Source organism: Semicossyphus pulcher, unplaced genomic scaffold (genome assembly GCF_022749685.1).
Source record: "Semicossyphus pulcher isolate SPU_LCO1_2020_fin unplaced genomic scaffold, fSemPul1.0.p SCAF_28, whole genome shotgun sequence".
NCBI lineage: Eukaryota > Metazoa > Chordata > Actinopteri > Labriformes > Labridae > Semicossyphus > Semicossyphus pulcher.
This window is the reverse complement of record NW_027211702.1, coordinates 336613-362223: the sequence shown is the minus strand read 5'-3', so window position 1 is coordinate 362223 and position 25611 is coordinate 336613. Positions and strand designations below refer to the sequence as shown.

General features: G+C 37.8%; 2 protein-coding genes across 2 annotated transcripts in view; one reads left to right on the top strand and one right to left on the bottom strand.

Annotated features, from left to right (window-relative positions):
- il11ra (interleukin 11 receptor subunit alpha) overlaps positions 1-17200 on the top strand; it is a 52980-nt gene extending 35780 nt beyond the window's left edge. Inside the window, exons 2-12 of the mRNA XM_069677364.1 lie at positions 1472-1568; positions 5860-5926; positions 6120-6286; positions 7000-7114; positions 7485-7648; positions 8469-8632; positions 9259-9403; positions 10046-10141; positions 11784-11886; positions 12049-12128; positions 12848-17200. Of these exons, the coding sequence (XP_069533465.1) occupies positions 1472-1568; positions 5860-5926; positions 6120-6286; positions 7000-7114; positions 7485-7648; positions 8469-8632; positions 9259-9403; positions 10046-10141; positions 11784-11886; positions 12049-12127 (1197 nt within the window). The 3' untranslated portion in view covers position 12128; positions 12848-17200. The remainder of the gene's footprint in view (positions 1-1471; positions 1569-5859; positions 5927-6119; positions 6287-6999; positions 7115-7484; positions 7649-8468; positions 8633-9258; positions 9404-10045; positions 10142-11783; positions 11887-12048; positions 12129-12847) is intronic.
- A 1513-nt stretch (positions 17201-18713) lies between these two features.
- On the bottom strand, positions 18714-23714 carry tmem267 (transmembrane protein 267). The gene is made up of 3 exons (XM_069677284.1): positions 23676-23714; positions 22104-22568; positions 18714-21222 (listed from the first exon to the last, which is right to left on the bottom strand). Exons 2-3 carry the CDS (start codon positions 22509-22511, stop codon positions 20887-20889), a joined length of 744 nt encoding a protein of 247 aa, XP_069533385.1. The 5' UTR covers positions 22512-22568; positions 23676-23714; the 3' UTR covers positions 18714-20886.
- Between the last annotated feature and the right edge of the window lie 1897 nt (positions 23715-25611).

The window sequence follows — 25611 nt, the reverse complement described above, 5'->3', positions numbered from 1 at the left end:
TTTGAACAGGAAGTGCATCACAGTAAGGAAGTAACAAATCCCTTTTTATGGCCCTTTAAACCCTATCTCTGACTCGGGAGGTGCAGTTAAGTGTTGATATGTTCCTCATGAGGATATTTCACATGCAGCTTACTCTATAAAGAGAAGTGGCACCAGAGATAAGATGAGTGGGTTTGGCATCAGCTGTGTGACTTTGGACTTAGTAGCTCGCAAACACATACACCACATAGTTTTTCACCCCTTATCACATTCGTAGATTCTTTTTTAGTCCCTCTTACTTACTCGCACTGATACACACAAACACACACAGTGAAGTTTCCAATGTCAGGAGTGTAGGAGTTGTCATGTTTATTTTTTTAAATCTTTAATTCAATCAGCCTCCGGCTACAATAATATCTGATGGAATAAGGAAACAGTAAAGTGGTTGTCTGTGTGTGTTTTTGTGTGTGTAGGTGAGTCACACACACACACACTGCATGCAGTGTTGCTTTCCGTTATCCCTGAGTACATCTGTCTGTAGTAAATTGTTGCTTAAGGATAAACCTATCAGCAACATCACTTCACACTCCCATATCTCCTTGTCATGGCATTCATTTTCACATACTGTCATCTACAGAATATCCCAAATGGTTAAATGGTAAAGTCCCTTTTTTCCATTTCTGCATGCTAACATGCTAAACTGAGATTGTAAAAATGGTCAATCCATTCTCATTAACAGTGTAAGCATACTTGCATTTTACACTGCTGTTGCAAAACACCACTTCAAAGTGCTGTGTGCATGCTTTAACACAGCAAAGTGAACTAAAGTGGAAGACATAGAGGACTGTTCTATGTATGACACATTTACTGTTCACTATAGTAGCAATACCAGACCATATACTTTTTACAGTATTAACATCTTCTTTAGATTATATAGAAAATGTTTACAATTGATATATGGTACTCACTGGAAGATTAATTGGTTATGCAGCAAAAGTGGAACTAAAACTTTTCCCAGAGTATCTTGGACAAGTAAAGCAAAACAAAAGAAAAAATCATTTCCAACATATTTTTCCCCATTTTTTGTTTGGTATATGCGTCATTAATTTTCAGAATAACTCTACTGACGTCCCCTAGTGAGAGAAAGAGACTACAAGTTGTATTACCCAATGTTTTTGGACTTTTGGACTTAATGTAAAATCAAATTTGCGGTACTGGTGGGTGATTACCTGCACCATGTTGTTATCGAGCTATTTTTATGGGTATATAGTTGCTATAGTGAGGAAATTGACCAAAGAAATGAGACATCAAGGCTGTTTTCCAAAACATTTTTCTTTTCTTACTAATTTACTTGTATTGATGATGATGATGATGATGATTGTGATGATGATGATGCTGTTACTGATGTTTTTATGCTTACTTTGAATAACTCCTAATCATTATACCTCTTTTCTTTCCCTACTCTCTCTCTGTCTCTCTCCACCTCTCCAAGATGCCAGGCCTTTTGTCCAGTCCTGTATGTCTGACAGTCATCTGGTTTTTATCTTGGTCGCTGCGTCCCAGTCGCGCTCAGATTCAGCCTGATGAAGGTAACACATGCACACACTTATGCCTGTACAGCACTCATATTTAACACACATACACACAAACACACATTCTGTTAAGGATCAGGCATGGATTCCTTTGTGAACTATTTTAGGCGCTCTTGACTTATCGTGGATCAAAGTACTTATGGGCTCTGAAACTACTGCAGAAGAAAGAAGGGAGGAAACACATCGAAAATTTAGAATACAATCCGTAACATTGTGACACAATAAAACACTGACGTGTTTTTCCGAGCTAAATCTTGATCAGAGACTGTATTTTCTTCTTAAAACACGTCATTGTTCATTTGTTCACTTCCGTCCCGTTTTGGATGTGCAACTTGAGTTTTTTAATAGTTGAATTTGAATTCATGTTTCTTTTAGATATGCACTCTGCAAACAAGATTTCTATTGTTGAGGCATCTTTTTTGCCTCACACAGCACCTAAGGGATCTTTCTGTTAGCAAGAAAATTACTCTCTTTTTTTCTGTTAAAGGCTGTTTTTGTTTCTGTCTTGTCTCTCTCTTGTACTCTATCACTGCTAAAATCAGCCAATTAATCGCTCCAAAAATAAGAAAGCTCGCCCTTAGCCCTTCAGGTGAAACTGTCAAAGTTTTACTTTCACATAAATTTTCCCTACAGCAGCTCCAGAATCTTTTTTTCACTGTTTGGAAAGGACTGAGTTTCATCCAGTTTGCAGTTTCTGTGTCCACCCTGCCATCTGATTTCAATGTTAGGAGAAACTTGCAGCCTTCCTGTATGTATTAGCGTGTGTGTGTGTGTGTGTGTGTGTGTGTGTGTGTGTGTGTGTGTGTGTGTGTGCTCATTGTACTTAAATTCAAGCTTGTGTGTGCATATGTGAGTGGTTTTATGTATGTGGGTGTGTGTATGCACATTCACGTTTCTGGGCCCTCTTGCCAGGGGCAGAATCAGATATGAGTGGAACGCTGCGGGTTTGGGGAATAATGTACTTCACTGCCAATAAAACATGAATACACACATTCAGACCAGCCAACTCTTTTCACTGCACAGAGGCCCCAGGTAAGACTCACACACACATACAGAAAAAAGAGGGAGGGGGGTATGTCTGTTTAAAGGGAAAAAATAAATTCTGGTTAAATCTGGAGAGAGAGAGGCCTTGAATAAAACACTTGTGGTAGAGGGAAAGATTTAGACAGAGGGAGAAAGAATAACAAAGGAGACAGAGGACGATTTTAATGATACAATTTTAGAGGTGAATTTTATTGTTTAGAACTGGAGCTGCATAGTTGTATGGACGCAGTTTTTCTCTGCAAAATGGTCTGAATGATTTAAAAAATCTAGGTGATCGCCTCACTTCAGTCGCTTATAGTTAGTTAGCTAGCAGCTTGGTCGTTGACAAAGGTAAATGACAGAGAGCTGTTGAAAAAGTGTCATGATTCTCCAAGTTAAAAGTTTAAACAAATGGTCACGTTGTTGAAAACCTGTCAACTTTAAGTCCTAAAATGATGCTCTCCAGAATTTGCGTATGAGAAGCGGCTTGTCCATTTGCAAATAAGCTTGTTAGTCATTACTTGACAGTGTAATAATAACACATTGTCAGGTAAGACTCACCAGCAGTTGGTCATTATTGTTGGTAACAGGTGCCAACAAGCTTTTACCAACCGATACAGTGGCACTTTTGAATGTCAGGAATTTATGATTTTATTGGATTAGTTATAAGTTTACACTTCTAAAGGCAAAGCTTGTTTTTCTAAATGACAGTATACAAAGGTATCAGAATGTGTGGTGTTCTCGCTTTTAGTTTCAACAAAAGTAGTTAGACAGTTTGACTTAGCTGCAGTTTTATTTTACAACCTGCATTATCATCTGTTTCCGACTCTTGTTCTTAGTCCTCTTGCATCATTTCCCTGATGCCTGTCATTAACTTGGTGATCAAAATGACATCATAATGGAAAGTAATCCTGGACAGAACAATGAACAATACTAAAATGTCCTTTGAGGACATATATAATCAGGAAGCTGTGGTATCTGCAGACATTATTTCCCTATTTATGTCACACAGCTTCATTAAAGCTATATATAAAAACTGTCCTGGTAGCTGTCATTTATTAACCATATCTGGTTTATTACATGATAAATTGTTTTCCATAAACCGCCCAACAGAATGAACAGGCTGCTTTGAAAAACATCTCAATATGTTTCATTGTCCATCTTTCTGTGTGCATTTGTCTCCTCTCCTCAGAAACATAAATGCAACCACAGAATCACAAAGGAGTACATAGCTGCTCTTTTCCAGAGCTGTTTCATTTTGCACAACCACTAAAACAACAGCATATCAGCTACAGCAGTATTGTGCCCTTAGTATTAAATAGTATTAAATAGGCCCTTAGTAAAGGTTTCAACTTGAGTAAGTGCAAGATTTAACTCAGGTTTTAATCACTTCGTCCCTGAAGGGAATATGAGATTACTGCTGCAGGGATAATATATGAATATATATGAATACAGCAAATTAAATTATTATATCCTCTAAATTCTTCCTATCTGGTCCCCTCGCCTCAGGCCACAACTGATGTAAACAACAGATCACAAGTCGCAATTTAATGACCTTACAAAGGGTTTTTGGTTATTATTGCTTGTGATACCTCTTACATACTGGTAAAAGTATAGTGAAGAACGGAGTGAAGGCGATAAAAACAAGTTTGTATTAAAAATAGAGAAGAAAAACCGAAACAGACCTAGGACATATTGCAAATTATTTCTAACCGAGGAGAGGAGGGGAGGCCAGCAGGGAGTGTGCATGCCTGAGTGATTGAGGTTGGGAATTAATGAAGGTGTGTACGTGGCAGACTGGCAGTCAAAGTGATGTTTTTCCACTCCAGATCTACTGTAAATGCCAGCTTTCATATTATAGAGCCAAACTAAACATGCACACACATACACTCATAATCTGGAGATAGAGTATCAACTCTGCAAATTACTACAGTCAACACAAATATTTGCTTGGGTATACACTGCATTTGCTTCAAATCTACACTACCATCCAATTTTGTGTGATGGCAATTTATAGTTAAGCAGCTTCTATCTTGTCTTTGAAAATTTTTGATTTGTTTTATTAAAGTGCTCAACAAACCAAACTGACTGTATATGCCCCCATCCCTTTAGACAAATAATAAATGCATACTCATGAATGAACTGTTGCAAATAATACCTATAAAATTATGTAACAAAAACATCACTTAAACTACTAGGTTATCAATTATGCTTGCATATTATATATTGTATGTATGCAGGTTTAGAGATGTCACGTCGAAAAACATGGGCTGCAACTCCAGTCTTATTTGGATGCATGGAGTTTGGTGCTGCTCAAAGCTGTTTCTTTTTTAAAAATTGCCCAAATTAAAGTTTCAAACAGCTACATAACTGTAAGGATAGTGAGCAATAATAGCATTTGTTATGACATGACCATGGTACCACTTATGAAACTGAAGATATTTGCATGTTTATGTAATGTACCAATAGTTGTAATCTTGGGCAGTAAAAACCTGTAACATGCTGTGTCTTATTGTAAGGCCACTACCTTCTAAATCTCCTTTGTGAAATAGCCCTATTCTAAAGGTTACTCCATATGGAGTTAAAAGAATTTCCCCTGTGTGCCTGAATATCGATTTTTCTGTTACACTGAGGATTGATCAAGGTACACTGTTTCTGTCTGTGTATTTTCTTAGTCCTCAGTGTTCCATAATCGATAGCACGCCAGTCACTTGTTTAGTTTAGGTCTTTGTGAGCGAGTCCAGTTAAGGCTGGGAGCAAAGAACAATGTTGAATCTTCTGTAGTCAGTTAATCAATCTTTTGGACAGGCAAATCAATGCTATGAGCAGGAAGCAGGTCAAAACTGTGTAAATCAACTGATTTGTGTGTTTATTCTCAGCAGGAACAAGTAAAGTCTATATCAGAATCTCCTTCATGCCATCTTCTAAAAGTGCTTTATGTCTATTATTTGATATGTGTGGAAGTGGATTTGCTAATACAGAATAATGTTATTTGAATTCTGATTAATAAACATTTAGAAAATCAAAAATTGCTGAAGCAGCTTGATACATTGTGCCAGAGTTTTTTCAGCCTAGTGTCTGCAGGAACTGTAACCTTGTATGGTCATGTTATTGTAATGCTGTTTACTCCTTCTGTGAAAGATGGCACTTAAATCACATTAATACAGACAATGCAGACACATAGTATGTCAGATTGTGCAGTGTGCAGATCTTAAAACCAGACAAGGATGTGCTTTAATATTTTATTTGATGTCTGTGTTTGCAGTGTCGGGTGTACAGTATGGGCACTTGGAGTCGAATGTGACACTGGCATGCGGGAAGTCACAAATCAGGTAAGGAATGAAAACCATTGCCTGTGTACGGCTTGCAGTTGGAGGGTTTTTTGTTGTCTAATTTAAGGCTAAGATATTTTCAGCACAGTCACAGAGGAGCATATACATCATTGAAAAAAAAAAAAAACACATTCCAAAAATTTATAATTTTCCTTACCAGTGTAATAACTAAACTCTGACATGTTCCTGACAGGTTACCTGTGGTGTGGCATCTAAACAACAGCTCAGCGTTGCCGTGGCACAAGGTAACATCAGATGGAACCTTAGTCCTGCTTCACGCTGACCACTCAGCACAGGGTAACTACAGCTGCTATGACAACAAGGGGCTCCTCCTCCACTCTGTGAAACTCAGGCTGGGACGTAAGTGTTGTTGTGACTTGTCCAGGCTCAAAGCGCCTAATTTAGCATTTATTACACTGTAACAGCTTTGCCATACTCTTAGACTCCTGCCATGGGACTGCTGCTTTCAAAAACCATTGCTGCAGGAACATGCCTGTCTCCCCTGTGTTTAGCCTATCCATGCAGAGAAAGCATCTCTATCCCTCACAGTTCAGTTCATCCTATGGATAATTCAGCATAAAATCATAAAAGTTTGTTTTCCTACTCAGATTTTCTCGTCTCTCCTTTGAGTTTGCCTCTAGATATATTCCTCTATTACTCTCTCTTATCTACCTGAAAGTGGTTATGTCTCTCCTGATTTAAACAAATTAGTTTTTCATTATTATTCTGGTTCTCAAGCTTTTACAAGTCATTTTATTACAACAGAAAAGCTCTTCTGGTCCTCAGCGGAAACGGGTCTTATCGGCCGTGACATAGACAAAGCCCTCCACTTCCTGTACATGTCTCAAACAGGAAACGTCTCCCTAAGTGAGCTTCCTTTTGAAGAAGCTCACTAAGGGAGAGTTTTCCATGGTAGTGGCAAAGCTTTTCCTTTTATATTTTAGTTCTTGATAGAGACACATGGGCCCACAGCTGTTCACTTCAGACTTCAGATTAAATATTTTAACTAATAGTGAAAAAAATAACTCTTTTTATGTCCACAAAATGAGCACTTTCTGACTCCTGTTTCCCAGGTCCCCCTGGGCTACTGAGCATTTCCTGTCAAGTGCCCAATCACACACATGCTCGCTGCTCCTGGGTAGAACCCCTAAAAACGTATCTGCCAGCCAAGTACAATGCCTCCATCAGGTAAGATTGACTTACTGCAAGTAAATACTGTAATGCCCAAGGTCACATTCAGAATGGGAAACTAACAAACTAAATTTAGAGCATGTGAGTAATGTTTTGAATGTAGTGTGTATTGTGTGATACACTATCCCAGTGACAACCTTGTGTTTCCTGCTCTGCTTTCTCTCTTCTCTCTGCCATTTGGCACTTAGTGGGAACTTTTCATAATATATTGCAGCAGTGGTTCTCAAAGTTTATGTTGATCTACTTTGGAGGAAGGAGGGGGTAAAATATTTTAAAGCATTGACTGTAGCATTCATCTATGGTTTTTCTTCAGTTTCCTGAGTTGTCTGAAAGCTACACTTGACTTTAATTTGTCTTGTCTTCTAAGGGGCAATGGTCAGGAGTGGAGGCCATGCATCGTGGATGCCACCCACAAGCACTGTGATACATATCACCCTTCCTTCTGGCAGACCATCCATACACTTAGAGTGACTGAGACCAATGTCCTCGGATCAGAGACAACTTATGTCCGGTTAAAGCTACATGAGCTATGTAAGATCATGCACACACACACACACACAGACACACACACACACACACACACACACACACATATACACACATACACACGGGAATGTGGTGTCCATGCCCCCTGTGTTTTCTTTAAAAGATGTCATATGAGAGACAAACGAGATAGAAATCAAATGTTGCACTTCAGGATAATGAGCTGCAGCTTCAATAGCCCTTACATTGTCTATTCCGCTTCCTTTTCCTCAAACCATTAGAGATACACAGAAACACTTTTTTCCCTATTCTTCAGATGTGTATTTACATGCGCCAATTTATTAGAGAGGTTAAACTACACAATCATTGTAAGGAACATCCCTGATGCACACAATTATTAACGCTCAAACATGCAGCTGTAAAGAAAGGATACACTTGTACTAGAGATATAGCAGTACACTCCTACAATACACACATGAACACACACACACACACATAGACACAAAATGTCATAATTCTAATGCCTCATATAATTTTTCCTGACTGCTGTTGCGACCGTGCCCCTTTGGTCCTCGTACAATGACCTCAATTATCTTGTTTTCCTGCTCCTCTTTCAGCGTGACGTTCTTGTCGCTTTAGAGCAGAGCCATTCATAACGTCCTTGAGACAGTCTACAAAGCAGCCGGTGGGCCTATTGGATGCTTCTCACCATTTTTCACAATCTCTTTGCACTTCTGTCACAGTGGTTGGAAAGTGCTTGAAAGGATACATACTGAGATTACAATCTGAGGGACAAGATTCGAAGAGAGAGTATTTTAGACTGCAGTCTATATAATAAGACATTCTTTCTGTCTTCCTTTCTTTGCAGTGAAACCAAACCCACCAGAGGCTGTGATGGTGAAGGAGCTAGAAGGCTATCCAAAGAGGCTGATTGTCTCATGGAGCTTTCCCTCTTCCTGGCCGCTGCATGATGCTTTTCCTCTCTTGTTTCATATCAGATACAGGCCGCAGGGCTCTATATACTGGTCTGAGGTTAGTAAGCAACTCCAAACATTGCATTTTAGTAACTAGTCAAACTGATACAGGAATACAGGTTGTATCTATACATTTATTTAATCACTGTGAATGGTCTAAAACAAAAAAAAACACCACGTTTTTTTTGGTAGCCTAAGCCCATCGCATGCAATACTACTAAAAATAAGAAAGCTTTTAAGGATTCATGATTCCTTTTTCTAATATACTTAAAGAGTGGTTATGGTAAATACTAGGTAGACATATACGTTATACTGTTTGTTGATTGAGAGGTGGCTTTTTGAGCCAAAAGACTTGGTTACTGAAAAAAACTTTTGAATGAGTAATTTCCTGACAAATAGGTTTTTAGAAGAAGGAGGGGTTCATTTCAGCTTTTACAGATCAAATAGCTGACAAAGGAATTTTAAATTTCATTTTCAACCCTAATGTGGTGTCAGTGACTTTTTGCTGGGTTTGTTCACAAAACACACTAAGGACAAATAAAATCAAGTTTCCCGGAGCGTTTTCCTCATTTGAACTTCCTCCATCTGTTTCTATGATGCCACCATCACATATCACCTTTTTCCTGTTCACTGCTACTTTCTTATGCTCTCATTCCCCATCCTGTCTTTTTCTCCATCAATTAGATTTATTCTGAAGAGAGTCCAGCCACAATATTTGATGCCCTGGCTGGCCACCTCCACCATGTTCAGGTTCGTGCCCAAGACGGGGTGAACTCTGATGGCCAGTGGAGCGAGTGGACTCCCGTGTTTCTCGTCAAGCCCTGGGAAGGTCAGATGAAACATTCACAAAATAATTATCTGCAAAGTAACAAATGTGGGCAAATTTAAAGAGGGAGATGACGCAATTCAATCACATAAATATGACCAACATAATGAAACTAAAAAACTACATCATAATTATACATAAAAGTACACAATTGGCATGTTCCTAGAGCTCTGGGATTAGTTTAATAGTGCATTATTGGTATGAATCTTCAACTACTTTGATAATCTATCATTTGTTTCAAGCAAAAAAAAACATTCTCCTTCTTGTGGTGTTTTTCTGCTGGTCCTGGCCTTATTATCGAGTAAACTGATTAACTTTGGGTTTTGGACTTTTAGTCTTACAAAACATGAATTTTTAAGACGTAACATTGGACTCTGGTTTGTGAAAGTAAAATGTTAGTAGTTGCATTCATGCATGCTGGGTAAAAGTGGGTAAAAATGTGGGTAAAAGTTGTGTCCTCATAATGAAAGTAACTTATTTAATTTGGCAATAGAAATACTTTGAATTGCTTACCCAGGCTTATGCAGTGACAATATACAGTACTGTACCTAGTACTAGCCTTTAACAACAAACTCTCTTAACTGTATTGATTGTCACTTACTTAGATAAGCGCCTGATATCTGTGTCTGTTTGTCTGTGCTGCAGTCTACACCACCCCTGAACCTAATGAAGAGGAAAGGTTTACAGACAATAATATCCCTTTCAACACAAAACCTGAAACCTCCACTGCAAAGTCCCACAGTAAGACTCCTATGTTACCTCAAATGATAATTGCATAATCATTGTATTCAGTAGCAACAGCAGTACTATATGTTCTTGTGTTGTAGCTCAACGGTAATATAATTACTGTTATTACTATTATTATGAGTAGTTTAACTGCCAAGACATTTAGCTACTTCTTCCACCTTCTAGTTGTGTCTGCTACAATTATTACAGCTGCTACTATTACAATCACTACTACCGGTTAGGTACAGATGCTCCAATACTTTGATTATTATTGCTTTGTATACATCCACTGCTACACTGTTATCATAGCTAGTATTGCAACTAGTAAAACATTGACCACTGCTACCATTGGCGCATTTTAGTCCCTGAAATGTAATGATTCAAACCCTCTGAAACTTGTTTCATTATTATCAAAACCAAAACATCCATTATCTCATATTAAGTTACAATAATTAATACCATCAAGGTTGATGAAAGGTAGGATCTGTTTTGATAAAAGGCTGTTCCTTGCTTGTTTACAATCATGCTAGTATATGTCCATAGTCTGATTTTGAGGCTTCTAAGGTGAATTAAGTGAATGATAGCTAATCAGATGTTAGGTTGAATATATTTTTACCCCATTTTTAGCAGCAACAAGAGGCCATATCAGTCATTAATGCAGCACTGAGGCATTATTTACTGGTATTATACCTCTACATAGACGAGTACCTTGTGCCTGGCTTCATCACCAGCTGCAGTAAATTGTACCTGGTGGTTTTGTTTTCTACAGTGAGTGCCTTGGAGGAGAAGTTAAATACATGTCAGCTCACATTTTCATGTTGGAAAACACAGAAAAAAATCAAACTGAGACATATACACTGGTAAACATGCAAACACCCCCATATACTGTACAATATACACAACAACATAAATACACACTTTTTTGGCAGTGGAGTAGAGGCTTTGACCGACACTGTCAGATTTCTTTAAGATGGTCTTCTGTAAACCAGATGTCTTCTTCTTTGTGTGTGTGTTGCTTTGCAGATGTGCTCATAAATCATTTTTTAATCATTTAAATACCAAGTGTTTTTGCACATTTTATTGTTAATGTGTGAGTCTGCGCTTTACTTTGTTGCTTTGTTTCACAGTGCAAAACATTATATTGTATTGTGTGTGTGTGTGTGTGTGTGTGTGTGTGTGAGAGAAAGAGGGTTGTTTACTCCTCTTGGTATGACAAATGCATGTTTATGTGAAAACATTAACGGCAGATGTAAAATTAACTTCTCACCAGAGAGTAATTAAATCCAAGAACAAACAATTACTTGTTTTCTCTCACACACACACACACACACAAGATGAAACAAGTTTGCAAAAATGTGAAATGAATGTTTTCACAGGTTTTGCATCTGTTAATGTGTTAAGACAAAATAACAACACAGAGATGTGTGAACTATTTAATGAATTTTTCTTGTCCATCTTCTTGAATAAAATATATTATTTTTAAACATATATACATACATGCATACATATATATGTATATAGTATCTGTCTGTCTCCTTTAAAGTCCTACTTATCTTTATTCCAACTCCCCCTTCTGTTACTTTAGCTCTCTCTTCCTCCCACTATGATGGTTTTGTTGACCACCCCTGTTGTTTTCTTCCTCTCTCTTCACATTCAGATCCTGAACTTGAGGATGAAGGTAATTTGGGTTTGGTGATTCTGCTGGTTTTGTTCTCTGTGGTCATCCTCACCACCGTCCTTTCCCTCATCTTTGTCGTGTGGTAAGACAAACACATGCACACACACATATCCCACATCCACAGGCCATAGCTGTGTGGAATGCCTCTCCTCGTCTGTCCGTTGTTTTATTCTTTTTATTTTTATGCAAAGCCTGTTATTTTAAATTTTTGTGTGTGTGATTACTTATTGTTTCATATTTCTAGGGTGAGGCAAAGGCGGCGCCATCATGTAACCAAACAGGAACTTACCTCTATGGTCAAGATGAAGTCCATGCCAATCTAAAGTGAGACACACATATACACACACTGATTTTAAATATATAATACAATAATATATAATATAATCTTTTTTTCTAGTTTGAAGCAGGCTTGTGTTCTTTCAGCATTGTGTCAGATTAAATTTCCCCCACATTTGTCAGGTTGCGCATGTGTTGTTGTCATATGCAGTGATCTTAGGGATGGCCACAGATGGTTGTTTGTATTACTGGTTCAGATTGTTTTGCAAATAGTTTTAGGCCTATGGATGGTGAACAGCCTTTGTGGGGAAGCTAATTATAATCCTAATTAAGTGTCACTTATTTCAGATTTATAAGAATACCACAAAAATGCTTTAAATATGAGCCAAGCCAGTGAAAAGAAATGCTCTGCCTTAGAAAGAACTGAAATGGTTCAAAGTGCTGCTATAAACAACAGTCAGACAACCCTTCAGATAGTCAGCCAAGCTGTGATTATAAGCCGCACACACACACACACACACACACACACACACACTCCCATGCAGATTATAACCCAGTAAGTATGTCTGCATATCTGTCATCCAGCTCTGTTATTTAAATTTAAGCTTTCAAGGCAGTGCTTGATTACATTGATTTATACATGATTTTTAAAGTTTTATTTTTTCTCCTTTCTCCTCCGCTCTACTCTCCCTCATGTCCTCTCTTCTTTTATGTAACCTTTCTGTTTTTCCTCTTCTCTTTTCTTCTCTTTCCTCCCCTTCTCTAAGGTTTATTTGAAGCAACTTCTCCTCGTCAGCCCGTTGTAGGGCTCCTCCCCTAAGTCATCCTCTGCATCAACCACTGTAGCAATCTGGCCGTCCGTATTTAACTACATTAACCAGAATGCATCAGCCCCAGTCCATCCAGGATCTATCATTACTGGCAAACCTATACAATGAACTTTGCTGAGTTGAGATAGTTAACCAAGTCTGACTGAAGGGTACATTTTGCAAGATTTCTGTGGACATATTCAGAGGTCACATCAAACTGCACTCCCCATAATGCATCAGGCAACTTCACTAACTGTCGATGGGGCTGAAAACAGACCCAACCCTGTTTTTTAAGTTCACTTCAGCAACTTGCACTTCAGCAAGTGCAATTAACTCCTTCGCGGACGGTGGGAGCAACACTGCATCAGGACATTTGAATTCTCTTACAACTAATGCTGCTTCAGACGGACTGACTTCTTATTTGAGGGAGAGGAGACTTTTATTTTTAACTTTTGAACTTGTAAGCAACAAGAAGGACAGGATGTGCAGCTGCCAAACAGGAGAACATAGGCTTTTTTTGGGTGGAAAGGGGAAGAAATTATTTTTGGACAACTTGCATCTCTTCTCCCAGCCAGAACTCCTCACGTTCATTTATTATTTGAGAATCATTGTGAGAAGTAACACATTACTGTGCGTCCGTTATCACATCGACTGACAGTCTGACTCAATGCTGTGAAGGAAACATAACTTCTGCCAGTGTCTCTGTGTGCATCTGATGCCAAAGCAGCAACTACGGGCATTATGGTCTCAGCTAAGGGGCAGGAGGAAACCTGTTACTGGCTCCTGACCTGAGGGTGGGGACATGGAGAATGAGGTCCAGGGTGGGCGTTTTGGGTTATCTAGACTTAATTTCATTTATGTCAAGTCATTTCTTGTTGCATGATATCCTTGTTTTGTTTCATAATGTCTTTGGTACAATTGTACTTCTGTTTTGTTTTTTTCTGTTATAACCCTTTCTATCCATCCAATGTGTTAGAATGTGTGTGAATGAAAGACACACATGGAGAGAAAGAGAGAGAGAGTTAAGAAAAGAGATACTGGCCTTTTACAAACCACCAGCATTACGATATGACATTGTAACTAAGTTAGCCGGGGGATATTAATTCCTTGATATTCAGCTGTCCTGTCTGATAACTTCCTGTTCAAGTCAGTTTAAAAAAAATGTTGTAAATCAACTAGCATATAGCAAGAGAATGAACAATATCCGTCCATTAAGGGATAAAATTCGAACCCATCCTACAGTTTTTTGCTCATCATCTTAGTAGATGACGAATCAACATTTCTTTCTTAAAATTCACACATGCAACCTTTTAAAGAGTAATTTAACACCCTGCTGAAACACATTTTACATTCTGCCCTCTGGTGAAAGGTAATAAAACCTTGTTATCTTTGGACACACCCAGTACCATTGGTGGGTGTGATCAGAAGTGTGGGTTTTTTTTGCAACTGTAATCACACCTAACTAATGTTGTAGAGTCCTGGAGTACACCTTACATCACTGATGCAAAGTGAGAAGCAAAATTGAGCAATTGAGCATAGCAGTTTAAAGTCGCACAGATAAACAGAACACACAGCAGTATCATGTTTTAGTGTCTCCCTATTGATTTTTTTTCTTTCTCTGGCCAAGGGTAAAAAACAAGTATTCAATAATTAAAAATGGTTGTCAATTGACTAATATTTAAATCAAGTATCAGCGCTGCTCTATTGAAGTTAAGTACTTGGAGGGAACTTGGGGTCAGTTAGCCAGGCTCATTTCTGGGGAGTCTGGTATATGCCCAGCAGTTAGCATTAGTTTGACAGTGTAAGTAAGCTGTTTGGAAATATATTACATTAGAAATTAACTACACACAAAAAAGTGGTTTTACTGATAAAATGGTAAAAAAAAAAAGATTTTAGTTCAAAGTAAGCTAGTTGGCTAGCTAGTGAAAGGTATTTGAGGCACTTTCTTTTCCATCAGTGTCTTTTAAGAAATAATCATCTTACCTAAAAGTCCTTTTTAAAACTGCTCTCATGAAGACGTCTTATGGGTGTCTCATAGGCAGCTTTATTGTAGCTGTAGCAAAAAAAACCATTATTTTACAATATGTTATAAGGCAAATTTTAAAGTTTATAAGGATAACAATGGTTGGGCATTGACATAAAACAACCAACATACTGAATGTGGTAGTCTTACTCTACCTGGCAAATATCTCTACATCACCATGACTGACATACTAGCACACCGAGTTTTTGTGGGTGAATCGGTGTATGTACGTTGGTAGCAATGTGCATGAGATGAGTAAGAACACAATTGACAAGAGTGACTCTTGCTCACTGCACTCATTGTCTCACATCAAAGCAACTCATGGAAAATTAATGATATTTGGGGGGCGAGTGCCAACTGAATGTAAAGCCCAATATACCTCTAGTACAGGAACTTTTAGTTTATCACCTTTGAACGTTGTGTCCTGGCTAAAGACAGAGATGAGAGGCTCGACCGCTCTAGTGGAACACTTGCATTCAAAATCTATTTTTCTTTCTTTCTGTTGGTCTGCTGGTCAAATTCTGTTTATCCAAAGCTGTGTAGTTTTCAATTGATTGATTGATTGACTGATGATGTAGTGTGTATCAGAAACACAAGGTGCATCTGAGTCAAACTTTTGCAAGTTTGACAACTGTATGTTCTCCCAAGCTAGCTCAACATATTATGCATGGATCCAGTTGAAGCTTTTTGTATATTATTGTATATCACACTTTCAAAAAAGACATTTCATGTATGTTATTTTATGTCATGTTTATATGTAGAGATAAAATATATATTCTTTGGAATGGTTTTACTAGACATGGATTCACTTTGTGTTGTGTTAATTTGTAATAGACAAATTAGCATTCACTCGTCTCTTTTTTAGCTTGTTATACAAAGTTAAATCCATTAAATGAAACATTTATCTTAGTTGGAAAATAAGATATTTCTTTCAAGGAATCTTATGAGATCAAATGGTAAATCCTCAAATAACACCGCCTTTAAAGTTAGGGCAGAAATGGTAATTCCAGATAAGTTTGCAATGTCAAATCCCAAAAGTGACTGATGGGAGACTCAGAAATTAGTTTTAGATACGGCCGTTAATCCATGTCTGGAGAACTTCCCCAGCTTTGTGTATGTGTGTCTTTCAACCCAGTTATATGAAGCTGTGTGACTGTACGATTACTGTATGGACAACGTGTTTACTGAATTCATCTTCATGAAGCTTGCTTTTCTTTAGTTCTTTAGTTCATCTGACTTTGCAGTCAGATAAAAGACAAATTCCACCACGATTCCCAAAAAAAGTGAATCTCTTATAAGTTAAGATATTGTTTGGCATAGAGAATGATCTTTTACATTTTGTTTAGATAGACATCAGACAGATATGAGATACAAATATCAGAACTTTTAGAGTTTGTGTTAATTGTGTAAAAAAAAAATCTAAATTACACCAATTCTTCATTCTTGCCACCTTGCATAGATGGGACAGAAATGAATGAATGTAAGCATGTTTTGTTTTTTTTGTTTTTTACATTTTACCTAAACATTTTATTAAGTTGTCAATCATTTCCCCCAATGGCTATCCGTTCTCTAATGCCATGATATGGAAAATTAATGAGCTTTTTCAGGCCTTTAACTTAGTGTTGAATTGACTTTGATTAGGACAATGAACCAGCCACTTGCTTCTTCATTTTACCTAATATATGTACTGTACCTGCTGTTGAATACAGTATAACTATACATATATTACGAATTTTAGAATATAGCAAATATGAAGTGCTATAATTGACATTTTGTCGTAGATGCTGGGTTTAACGGTTAACAGATATTATTTTTTCAGGGTTAATGGCAAATAAAAGTTAAAAAAAACCTGGGAAAAGAGTTTTTTATCACGTTTTTCAAAGAAGCTTTGTCAAGTAACATTTTATAAAACCCTTTAGATTTTATGTGAGCCAATTGTAGAATCAGTTTTTCACCATGTCCATCCTGTATTCAACATGATCTGTTTGCTTTCCATATTGTGTGTATTTATCGATTGTCACCTTTATGTTTCACTCTAGTGGTGTTTTCTCTGTTTTCGTGGACACTTTTGTGGTATTTTCAATCGTTCAATGTTCTTCTGCAGTATGTGATAGCAGATGGAGCCTGTTGGTTTCAGTTATTAAAACTCAAATTACACTCAGGCATCCATTCTCAGATGTACATAGTATTTCTTTTTTTTTGCTTTATATGTACCACAGATATCACAATAAGCTGTTTTTTTTCCTTCCTTGTATGTGTCTGTGAAATAAATACTATTTTATCACACTTGTAGCTTCAGGGGTTTTCTATCACCTTTTAAACAGTATTTTAGAAATCTTTATCACATCTTTAATTTTCTTACGTTAAAACGGCATCCGTGTGTTTTTTTGTAGGCCTCTTCTGCATTTGGTCCAAGGTCCAATTTTGATGCCCTGGTGGAAGTGGAACACTTTGATGTCTCTCATAAGACAACATCTGTTGGGAGTTTCTCTGAAATATCAGTCAGTCAGTGTACACCAGTTATGTGTCTTGTGCTAATGCGATTGTGGAAGCCTCATGAAAACAAAGTGGAGGGTGTATGATTTTATGTTATTTCATGCAATAGAAATCCAGTTCTGAAGCTAACTTCTTGGGGCGGCTGTGGCTCAGTGGTAGAATCGGTCGTCTTTCAATCGGAAGGTCGGAGGCTCATTCCCCAGCTCCCTCAGGCTACGTGTCCTTGGGCAAGACACTGAACCCCAAATTGCTCCCGGTATGAAGATGTGAATGTGACATGTAGTGTAAAAGCAGCTTTGAGTGGTCGTTAAGACTAGAAAAGCACTATTTAAGTACAGTCCATTTACCATTTTACTTTACCACTTGGCCACTTAGCAGCAACAGCTCCGTACAATGCCTTTGTAAAGTAAGCCTTAACTAAAAGTACAGCAGGAGAAGCACGTGAAGTCCTGATAAACTAGGATTATAATATTTTACTTAACAAGAGTCACTGTTTCCAGAAGTCATGGAAACAGTGTGGTTTTTGTTCCATTTCCAAACCCTCTCAGTTCAAGACATCATCATTTTGCGGCATGATTTAGAGCAAGTGGAATAGGCCCACAAGCAGGGGTTAGGTATTTTACTTTCTTATTTTACTTTAGAACAATATAAATGTTCTGTCACATGCTGAAAACATAGCATTACATTAGCACCTGAGAGAGAAGTTAAAAAACCACCGTACACAGCTAGTACAACCAGAGCATGTAAGCCTGTAGCAGCAAAACCCCTGCTGTGTGTTGAACTAAGGATTTTTTATTGCTTATGTATTCAGCAGTTATTTGTCAGTGACATGTTCGACATAAGGTAGGCGCTAATGCTGTCGTAATATAACTTCTAGGTCAGCCAGGAGTCAAAAGGTTAGGGAACACACTCAGTTATATCAGCAATGAACTGAGAAATCGCATGCTTGTGCTGAGTTTGCTGAGCATCTCTGCCCTTTCTACTATGATCAAGTATTAAACACTCTCTCCAATCCAACTGCTTAATGTCAGGACCGAATGCTAAGTGAGAAAGTACTTCGAATTTGCTACAGTTGACAGCTAACCCCATGTTCAACATTGGTTCTTTTCTGCCCGATATCTATCCAACTATTTGTAACAATATCCCTGGGAAAATCCTGTACCTTTACTTGCAAATATGCCCTTTGTACTGATGCTCAAACACTGATAATATATACAGGATATATTTTATTGACATAAAAAGAACACTACATTAAACTATCGTGTTACTATCTATACTTTCTTACAATGGAAAGCAAAACACTGTCATAAAAATCTTATCCCACAAGAAAAAACATAAAAAACTTAAAATGTGCAAAATTCAACATAATGTTGCATAAATAAAGGTCACATTATATAAGCATCAGAAAAAGAGATGTTTCCAGAAAATGACATATGTACATACAATGGAAAACAGACACTGTGTAACATTTTCATTGAAAAATTAAATTCCAGTGCAACAGGTGTTAAGTAGGTGTAGGATAGTTTTCCCATTCATTCTTTGTACGCCCCAATAGATAAAAGGGAAATAGATTTGAAATAATTCAAACACAGGTAACAGCTCAATAGCAGCAAACAGCCATAAACAACTAAAAATAAATAAATGAAATTGTATGTACTGGAATCTTCTTCTTATAACACAATAGAGACGCACAATAAAGACGCTGGGCCTTATTAGTAACAAATGATTAACTTTTTAAACAAATGGCTCACTGCAGCCACCTACTGGACAACAAGCAGCACTACAATCTTGATTAAGAGCAGAGCCACAAGAACAAGAAAAAAATAAATCATATATTTGTTGTTGCTGATATTTGAGAATATTGTGAAACTAAAATCTGGTCCAGTTCAAAAACATATGAGATTAAATCTTTTGATGAGTCCACTATCCCTTTTAAACCCACAGCATGTCAAATACATTCAATAACCTATAATACATCCTAAAACCTATCAGGTCAACTATCAACTCTATTACAACATATTATGCATGATTTAAAACACAGTAAAGAATGCTGCTGAGGAATGAATGTGTGTGATCCTTCTACATCTATAATAGTGTGATGACTTCCTCTTCTCTACCTCTAAATGTTTTGTGTTTTACTAGATGACAATATTTATGAATAATAATTAATTCAAATAAAACAGTCCATGTTGACAATGAACCACTGAAAAGCCAACTGAGAATTTCAGCATATACAATGTAATGTAGCAATCATTTAGTTACAGTAGCATAACAAACTGCAGTGAACAATATACAGAAAGTTAATGCAGCAATTACATTATTTCGTATGTTTCTGTAAATATCAACAAGAAATATGAAGATACGACTGGAAACGGAAACACTTTTTAACAAATATTCAAAAATAAATTTCAAGTTCCCTTTCCCTTCCTATGTTTGTTGTATAATATAGAAGTCACTTAGGACACCACCTATCATATCGCCTATGATACAAATACAAAATCACCAATCCATTTTTGCTGCAGCAAGAAAGCATGATCTGTAAATGTGAATAACACTCTTAGTGGACCTTCCTGTTTAAAATAAAAGCAGTCTTCTGTCAACACCTGTGTCCGCACAGCCAATCTAAAACCTTACATTAACACTTGAACCAAGTTTTACTTGGGTCACAATGTTGCCACCGTTTCTCATCCAAAATCACTTTGTCCTCACTGAAAAACTGGCCTCTGTGGAAAAAGTTATTTGTGACTGTAGAATAAGCCTCATTAGAGCAGTTCAGAAGGAGTCTGCAGAAGTGGCAGAGATTACTAGTGGATCTGTAATTGGAATGTAGTAGTGAGATAAACTCACTCTACAATAAAAGATACAATACATTAAATTTCACCACTATAGCAGATCAGGAATTGCGAATGCACGGTGGAATAAAAGTGGTTACACACTGCTGTACATGCTGAAGGTGAAAGAGACACTGATAACAATATGCCAGTGGCATGCAGCCTGTTAACCTTTGGTTGACTTTTCCTTGAGTGTTCTAAAGGATGGTGATTTGATGGATAGTTATAGTTCAGGGAGGGATGACAAGCCTTTGCAAAACAATATGTCAAAGCTTAAAAAGCATCACTCCTTTAGCACTTTAGACAGTTAAGAGAGATTAGCAGCACTCTCCAGATAAGTTCAAAGATTCTGATAATTTTGTATAATATCAGAAAGACAAACTCAAAGAAAAAAGTTCATGATTGGCACTCACACTGGAACTTTGCTCTTCATATGCGCTGTTTTTTTGTTTTACAGACGTTTCCATTGATGGAAACCCAACGTGAAACTTTCATTTTTTAATCATATAGTGACCGTTTCCTCATCATTCAAATGTTCTGTCCTGTGATTTCAAGTTTCAAAAGTTGTTTCCAAAAACAGAGAACATATTTCCTGTAGGTGATCCATATCACTTCAGCATTAGGCGTTGTTGGTAAGTCAGTAAAATCTAAACATCAATGGCCACCCCGTGTTTGGTGGAGATCACATCCCTGGTTCCTGTCAGATACATGAGCACTGAGCACAGGTGAGGAAGTGTTGCTGTGGTGCTCACATAAAGCCAGTAAGGGAGCGGTGCCGTGTTGCCAAAGGGGCACACCCACAGGCCGTGGCGCACCGCATCCCGGACATGGTGTGTGGCCATGGAAATGAAAAGCATCCATGGCAAGGAGCACCAAGCATCTTTGAGGCGTCCAATCCACATGAGGAAGCGGAGCGAGAGACAGAGCACGGGGATGAGAGAGGAACAGTGTAGGGGAGGACGCTGAGGGAGTGAGACAGCAGCCTGGAAGGAAAGCAGAAGAGAGAATTATTATGGGGTTTTTTTGCAAGATTTTCTTTTACAAATACCTGTATCTCTAGCCCTCTGCTGTGGGAGTTGAGTGCTGCCTCTATCACTACGGATAAGCAATGTGCTTGATTACTGCCAGAACTTGAATGGCACTGCTCATCAGACAAAAGTTCCTCATGTAATCAGTATCTGTATATATATTCAAGACCATCATCTTTATGGGATTGCAGCCTGTTGGCCTCTGGTTGACTTTTCCTTGATTGTTCTTAGGATGGAGACATAGTGATACTTCAGGGCCTGAGAAATTATTGAACACTTGTGTGATTGGTGAAGGTCAAGTCTTGGGTCCCTTAGAAGGGTTTGGGTGAGGGAACAGACAGCAGGCAAGCCTTTGCAAGCTGATCAGTTCAAGCTTTAAAAGGTTACTCCTGCAACACTTTTTTCCCCCCTTGGAAGCTACCTTCAGTTAAAATTCAATCCAAAAATGTCCTGAATTGGTTGAAGGATGATGCTTGTACAAACTATCGTGTTCATAACTTCCCCTTTGGTGTCTGACAAAAACATCACTGGACAAACACCTAAGGGCTCTAATTAAGGGAAACCCTGACTGATTAAGACTGTCATAATTACTTTTATTTCTAATTGTAATATTTTCTTTTTTTATTGTCATGGTTATCTGCTTATTACTTGTACAATACTGGTAAACAAATCTGACCATACAGAATGTAGTTTTCTTAAAAAAAAGTTGGCTTCATGCCCATTCTCAAAAATGTATTATTGTTTTGTTATCGATTTGTAGCATATTTGTCATTTTGGTTTCCTTTCTATTCTTATTAAATATGCACAAGAACCTTCAGTTAGGATACAGGTCTTACCTTGAGTGACAGGGATCCGGCCATGTAAAAGTGGTCCAGGTCTATGATTGATGCCAGAAGACCAGCCAGCAGCACCTCATATAGGTCACTCTTTTTCCTCAGTCCAATAACAACTGCCCATGACCACAGCCCTATTAACCCATGCGTGGCGTTGTCCAAGGCAGCCCGTAGCCACAAGTGGTGCTGGATGATGGACAGCTGGAGGGCGTGGTCCGCCACCACACAGAACATACCGAGTCCTGCCGACGCCAGCAGAGAGGCGGAGCTGAATGTCTGTAGCAGGGCCTGAGCTTTCTCTGTCTCCACAGCCAGGCTGAGAGGAACAGGGGCAACTTCTCGCCCAAGGCCCACTCCCAGTAAGGGGGAAGAGGAGGGGGAGGAGTCGAGCTTAGAGTAGAATCCTTGCATGTTGACAGATGGCTGTGGGGGCCAATCGCCACTGAAGGTCAGCAAGAGGCAGGTAGGCTGGAGGAGGGAGGAAGGAGAGGAAAGGAGGAGAAGAAAGGCAGGGTAAGGCTGGGCTACATCTTTCATGAGTCTCTTCCATTACATCAGCTGAAAGCTCTTTGAACTTTTGTGTAAACAATGCATACACACAAAAAAAACATGAATATCGTAGAAAATTACAAACTTTTTTGTAATAAAAACAAATAGCTGTGAAGATGTGTACCAATGTATAGTGTTGCACTAGCTCACATGTACAGTATATTGTCCACAGAAAACATTAAGCCAAATACTTCACGGTGGGGTTTCACCACCAACAATAATATAATGCAAAACATTGTGATTTCAAAATTACCATATAAGTTTCATCTTTGCAACTGTACCACCGTTTATGTGGTCTCTTATATAAAACGTGAATGAATGAAATTAAGTTACACCTTCGTTCTCATAAATATCTTATTCATTGCATTTCTTCATACACAATGACAAACAGCCTGAAACAACAGTTCCCTTCTCCGGCGCCTCACTTCCCATCCAAACAGTATGTCCATTTGAGATATCACCGAGTCTTCTGAGCCCAGGGGGGAACATAAAAATAGGTCTCTGTATCTCATGCAACTGAGTGAAATGTAGGACAGACTAAATTGACAGTCAATCTGGATATATCTAATCGTTACCAGTTGCTGATGTAACAGCAGTCGAAAATAAGGTATTGCCCCCGCTTGTATGAAATATTAATTAGCTAACGTTAGTTATTTTTGTCACCTACTGTCAGCACTGGGCAAGCTAGGCTGACTATGATTAACAACATTACTATTTCTTTGACATTCACAGGAACGTTAGAATATTTACAAAGTAAGACACATTGGATAACCTAAATTCAAAAAGGTACAGTATTCTCAGTGACAGTGATAGCTAGCTGGGAGCTAAGTGGCTAACAGTGACAGTGAAAGATGCTGCTTTGTGTAGGCGGACAGCAACTGTCACGAATAGCATTGCAAAAGCTGTAGTGAGTAACAAAACATGACACGTTTTTAAATGAAAACGTGTAATTCATTTGTATATTGTATGATGCAATTGCTGTAGGTAATATTTGATTGACCGGTTAATAAATATCATGATACTCACCCCATTGCCCTGTATCAGTTATCTGTACGCCAGGTTTGCCACTTCTTCTGTTGTGTATTGTGGTAGCATTGATAGTCGACGACCCTGTGCTGCCACCTAAAGGTCATTAGTGTAACAGTTAACTATCGCCGAAGGACTGTCGTATGTTTCTGAGGGTGTAATTTGTTGTTCGTAAATTAGGCACAGTTTTGTTTTTCAGCAATCAATAAATATAGCATTAATAATTTCACACCAAACAGAACCACTGATTAAAGCACAGACCAAACTAAATACTAAAGTGATAGCCTACGTTTTTCTTAAAATAGATTGCATTCATTTATTTATTTTGTTTGTTTATTAACCCAAACACTGACTTTAATAAATCTTTGCTAAATCAAGCTATTGTGGGTCAGCCATTTTCTCCTAATTATATTGTCAAATTTAATTGTAATATTTAGTTAGGAGATTACAAAAATGTCCAGTTGTGGACACACAATTCAACTATAATCATACTTTAAATAATTAGGCCTATTCAGTCAAAACGTTAACACATTTAATGCAATTCATTACACATCATTTCAACATTTTACATTTCTGCAAGTGTATGGAGGATGGACAACACAAACAACATTTATCACGGCCAATGCAAAGCAACCTGGAAGTGATATGTACAAATATCACCATTTTAAAGACGTAATAACAATTATGAATGTTTTAATTGATAAACCAATGTATCTGATATTTTTGATGAACTCATATTTGGATTTGAGTATGAGTGTTTTCATAAGCTACAACAAGGACTCATTTCATCTCAAGAACCTGGCACATAAGAGATGAACAGATCATTTTAAGGGAGCTGCAGTTTCTCTGAGCACCACTAGAGGGCAGAAGAGCCCATACAATCAAATCAAATTCTGTGACACATAGCAGGCATGCAGAAATCGCTGTAAGCCTGTAGCCTTGGTATGTGTTCTAAGTAAAATTGAACAATATTTTACATTGATATTTTAGTGAACGATATGTGTTTTAGAGTAATATCAAGAAGTGTACAGTATATACCACGGCGATATGTTAAAATTGGCCTCTTGTAAATAAAATTAGCTGTTGGTTTTGTCACAATGGTATATTACAATAAATGTAACAGGCAGGATGATCCCAATGTTAAATGCTTTCTGGAAAAATGGCTCCCATATTTTAAATGAGGGAACCTACTGAGTGGAGGGTTTTTTAATAGGTGTGTCAGCTCAAGTAATGAAACTTGCAACGCAATAAATTTAAATCTTACCAATCACATAAAATCCAATTCCAACAATGTCTCTATTAAGGATCTGAGATCATATCTGTGAAGACAAGTTTAATCAGTTTTAATGGGATATTTTCAATGAGCCTGATTCTCATTTCTTGAAATGATTACTTCAGGAAATAGTCATTTAGAATTTTATATTCAAACCATGTGCATTTTCTCCAGGTTTAGTGAGCTAACTCAAGTTTGTCCCATTGATTTCCATGTTGGCTTATAATTTATTACCCTTTTCTGTCTTTTGAATATCCACAGAAGCCACAGAGTTATTTCAAAGACTAGTCTGCTCCCCAGAGAAAACTGAAACTAAGCCTAGTATAGGATCCTATATTGAAATATTCTGGATGGAGATGGCGGAGTTTTTTCAGATCCAGAATGACTCAGACAAAAAGAGACCAGTTTGCACGTTTGGTTTGATTTAGAGTTTGTTGAATGATCCTTATCTTGTCTGGACTTTTCTGTTCCAGGAAGATAAGTCTCAGTTCTTGAAGAGATAGACAAGATCAATGCAATAATGAGAATGAACACAATGTAAAGAACTGGACTGTCGGCATTTAGTAAAAGTGACAGAAGTCTTGGAGTTATTGCTGTCCCACATTGCTGTCATTCACTGGTTAATGACAATGTGACAATGTGACCTCTGTTTTCTTCATACAT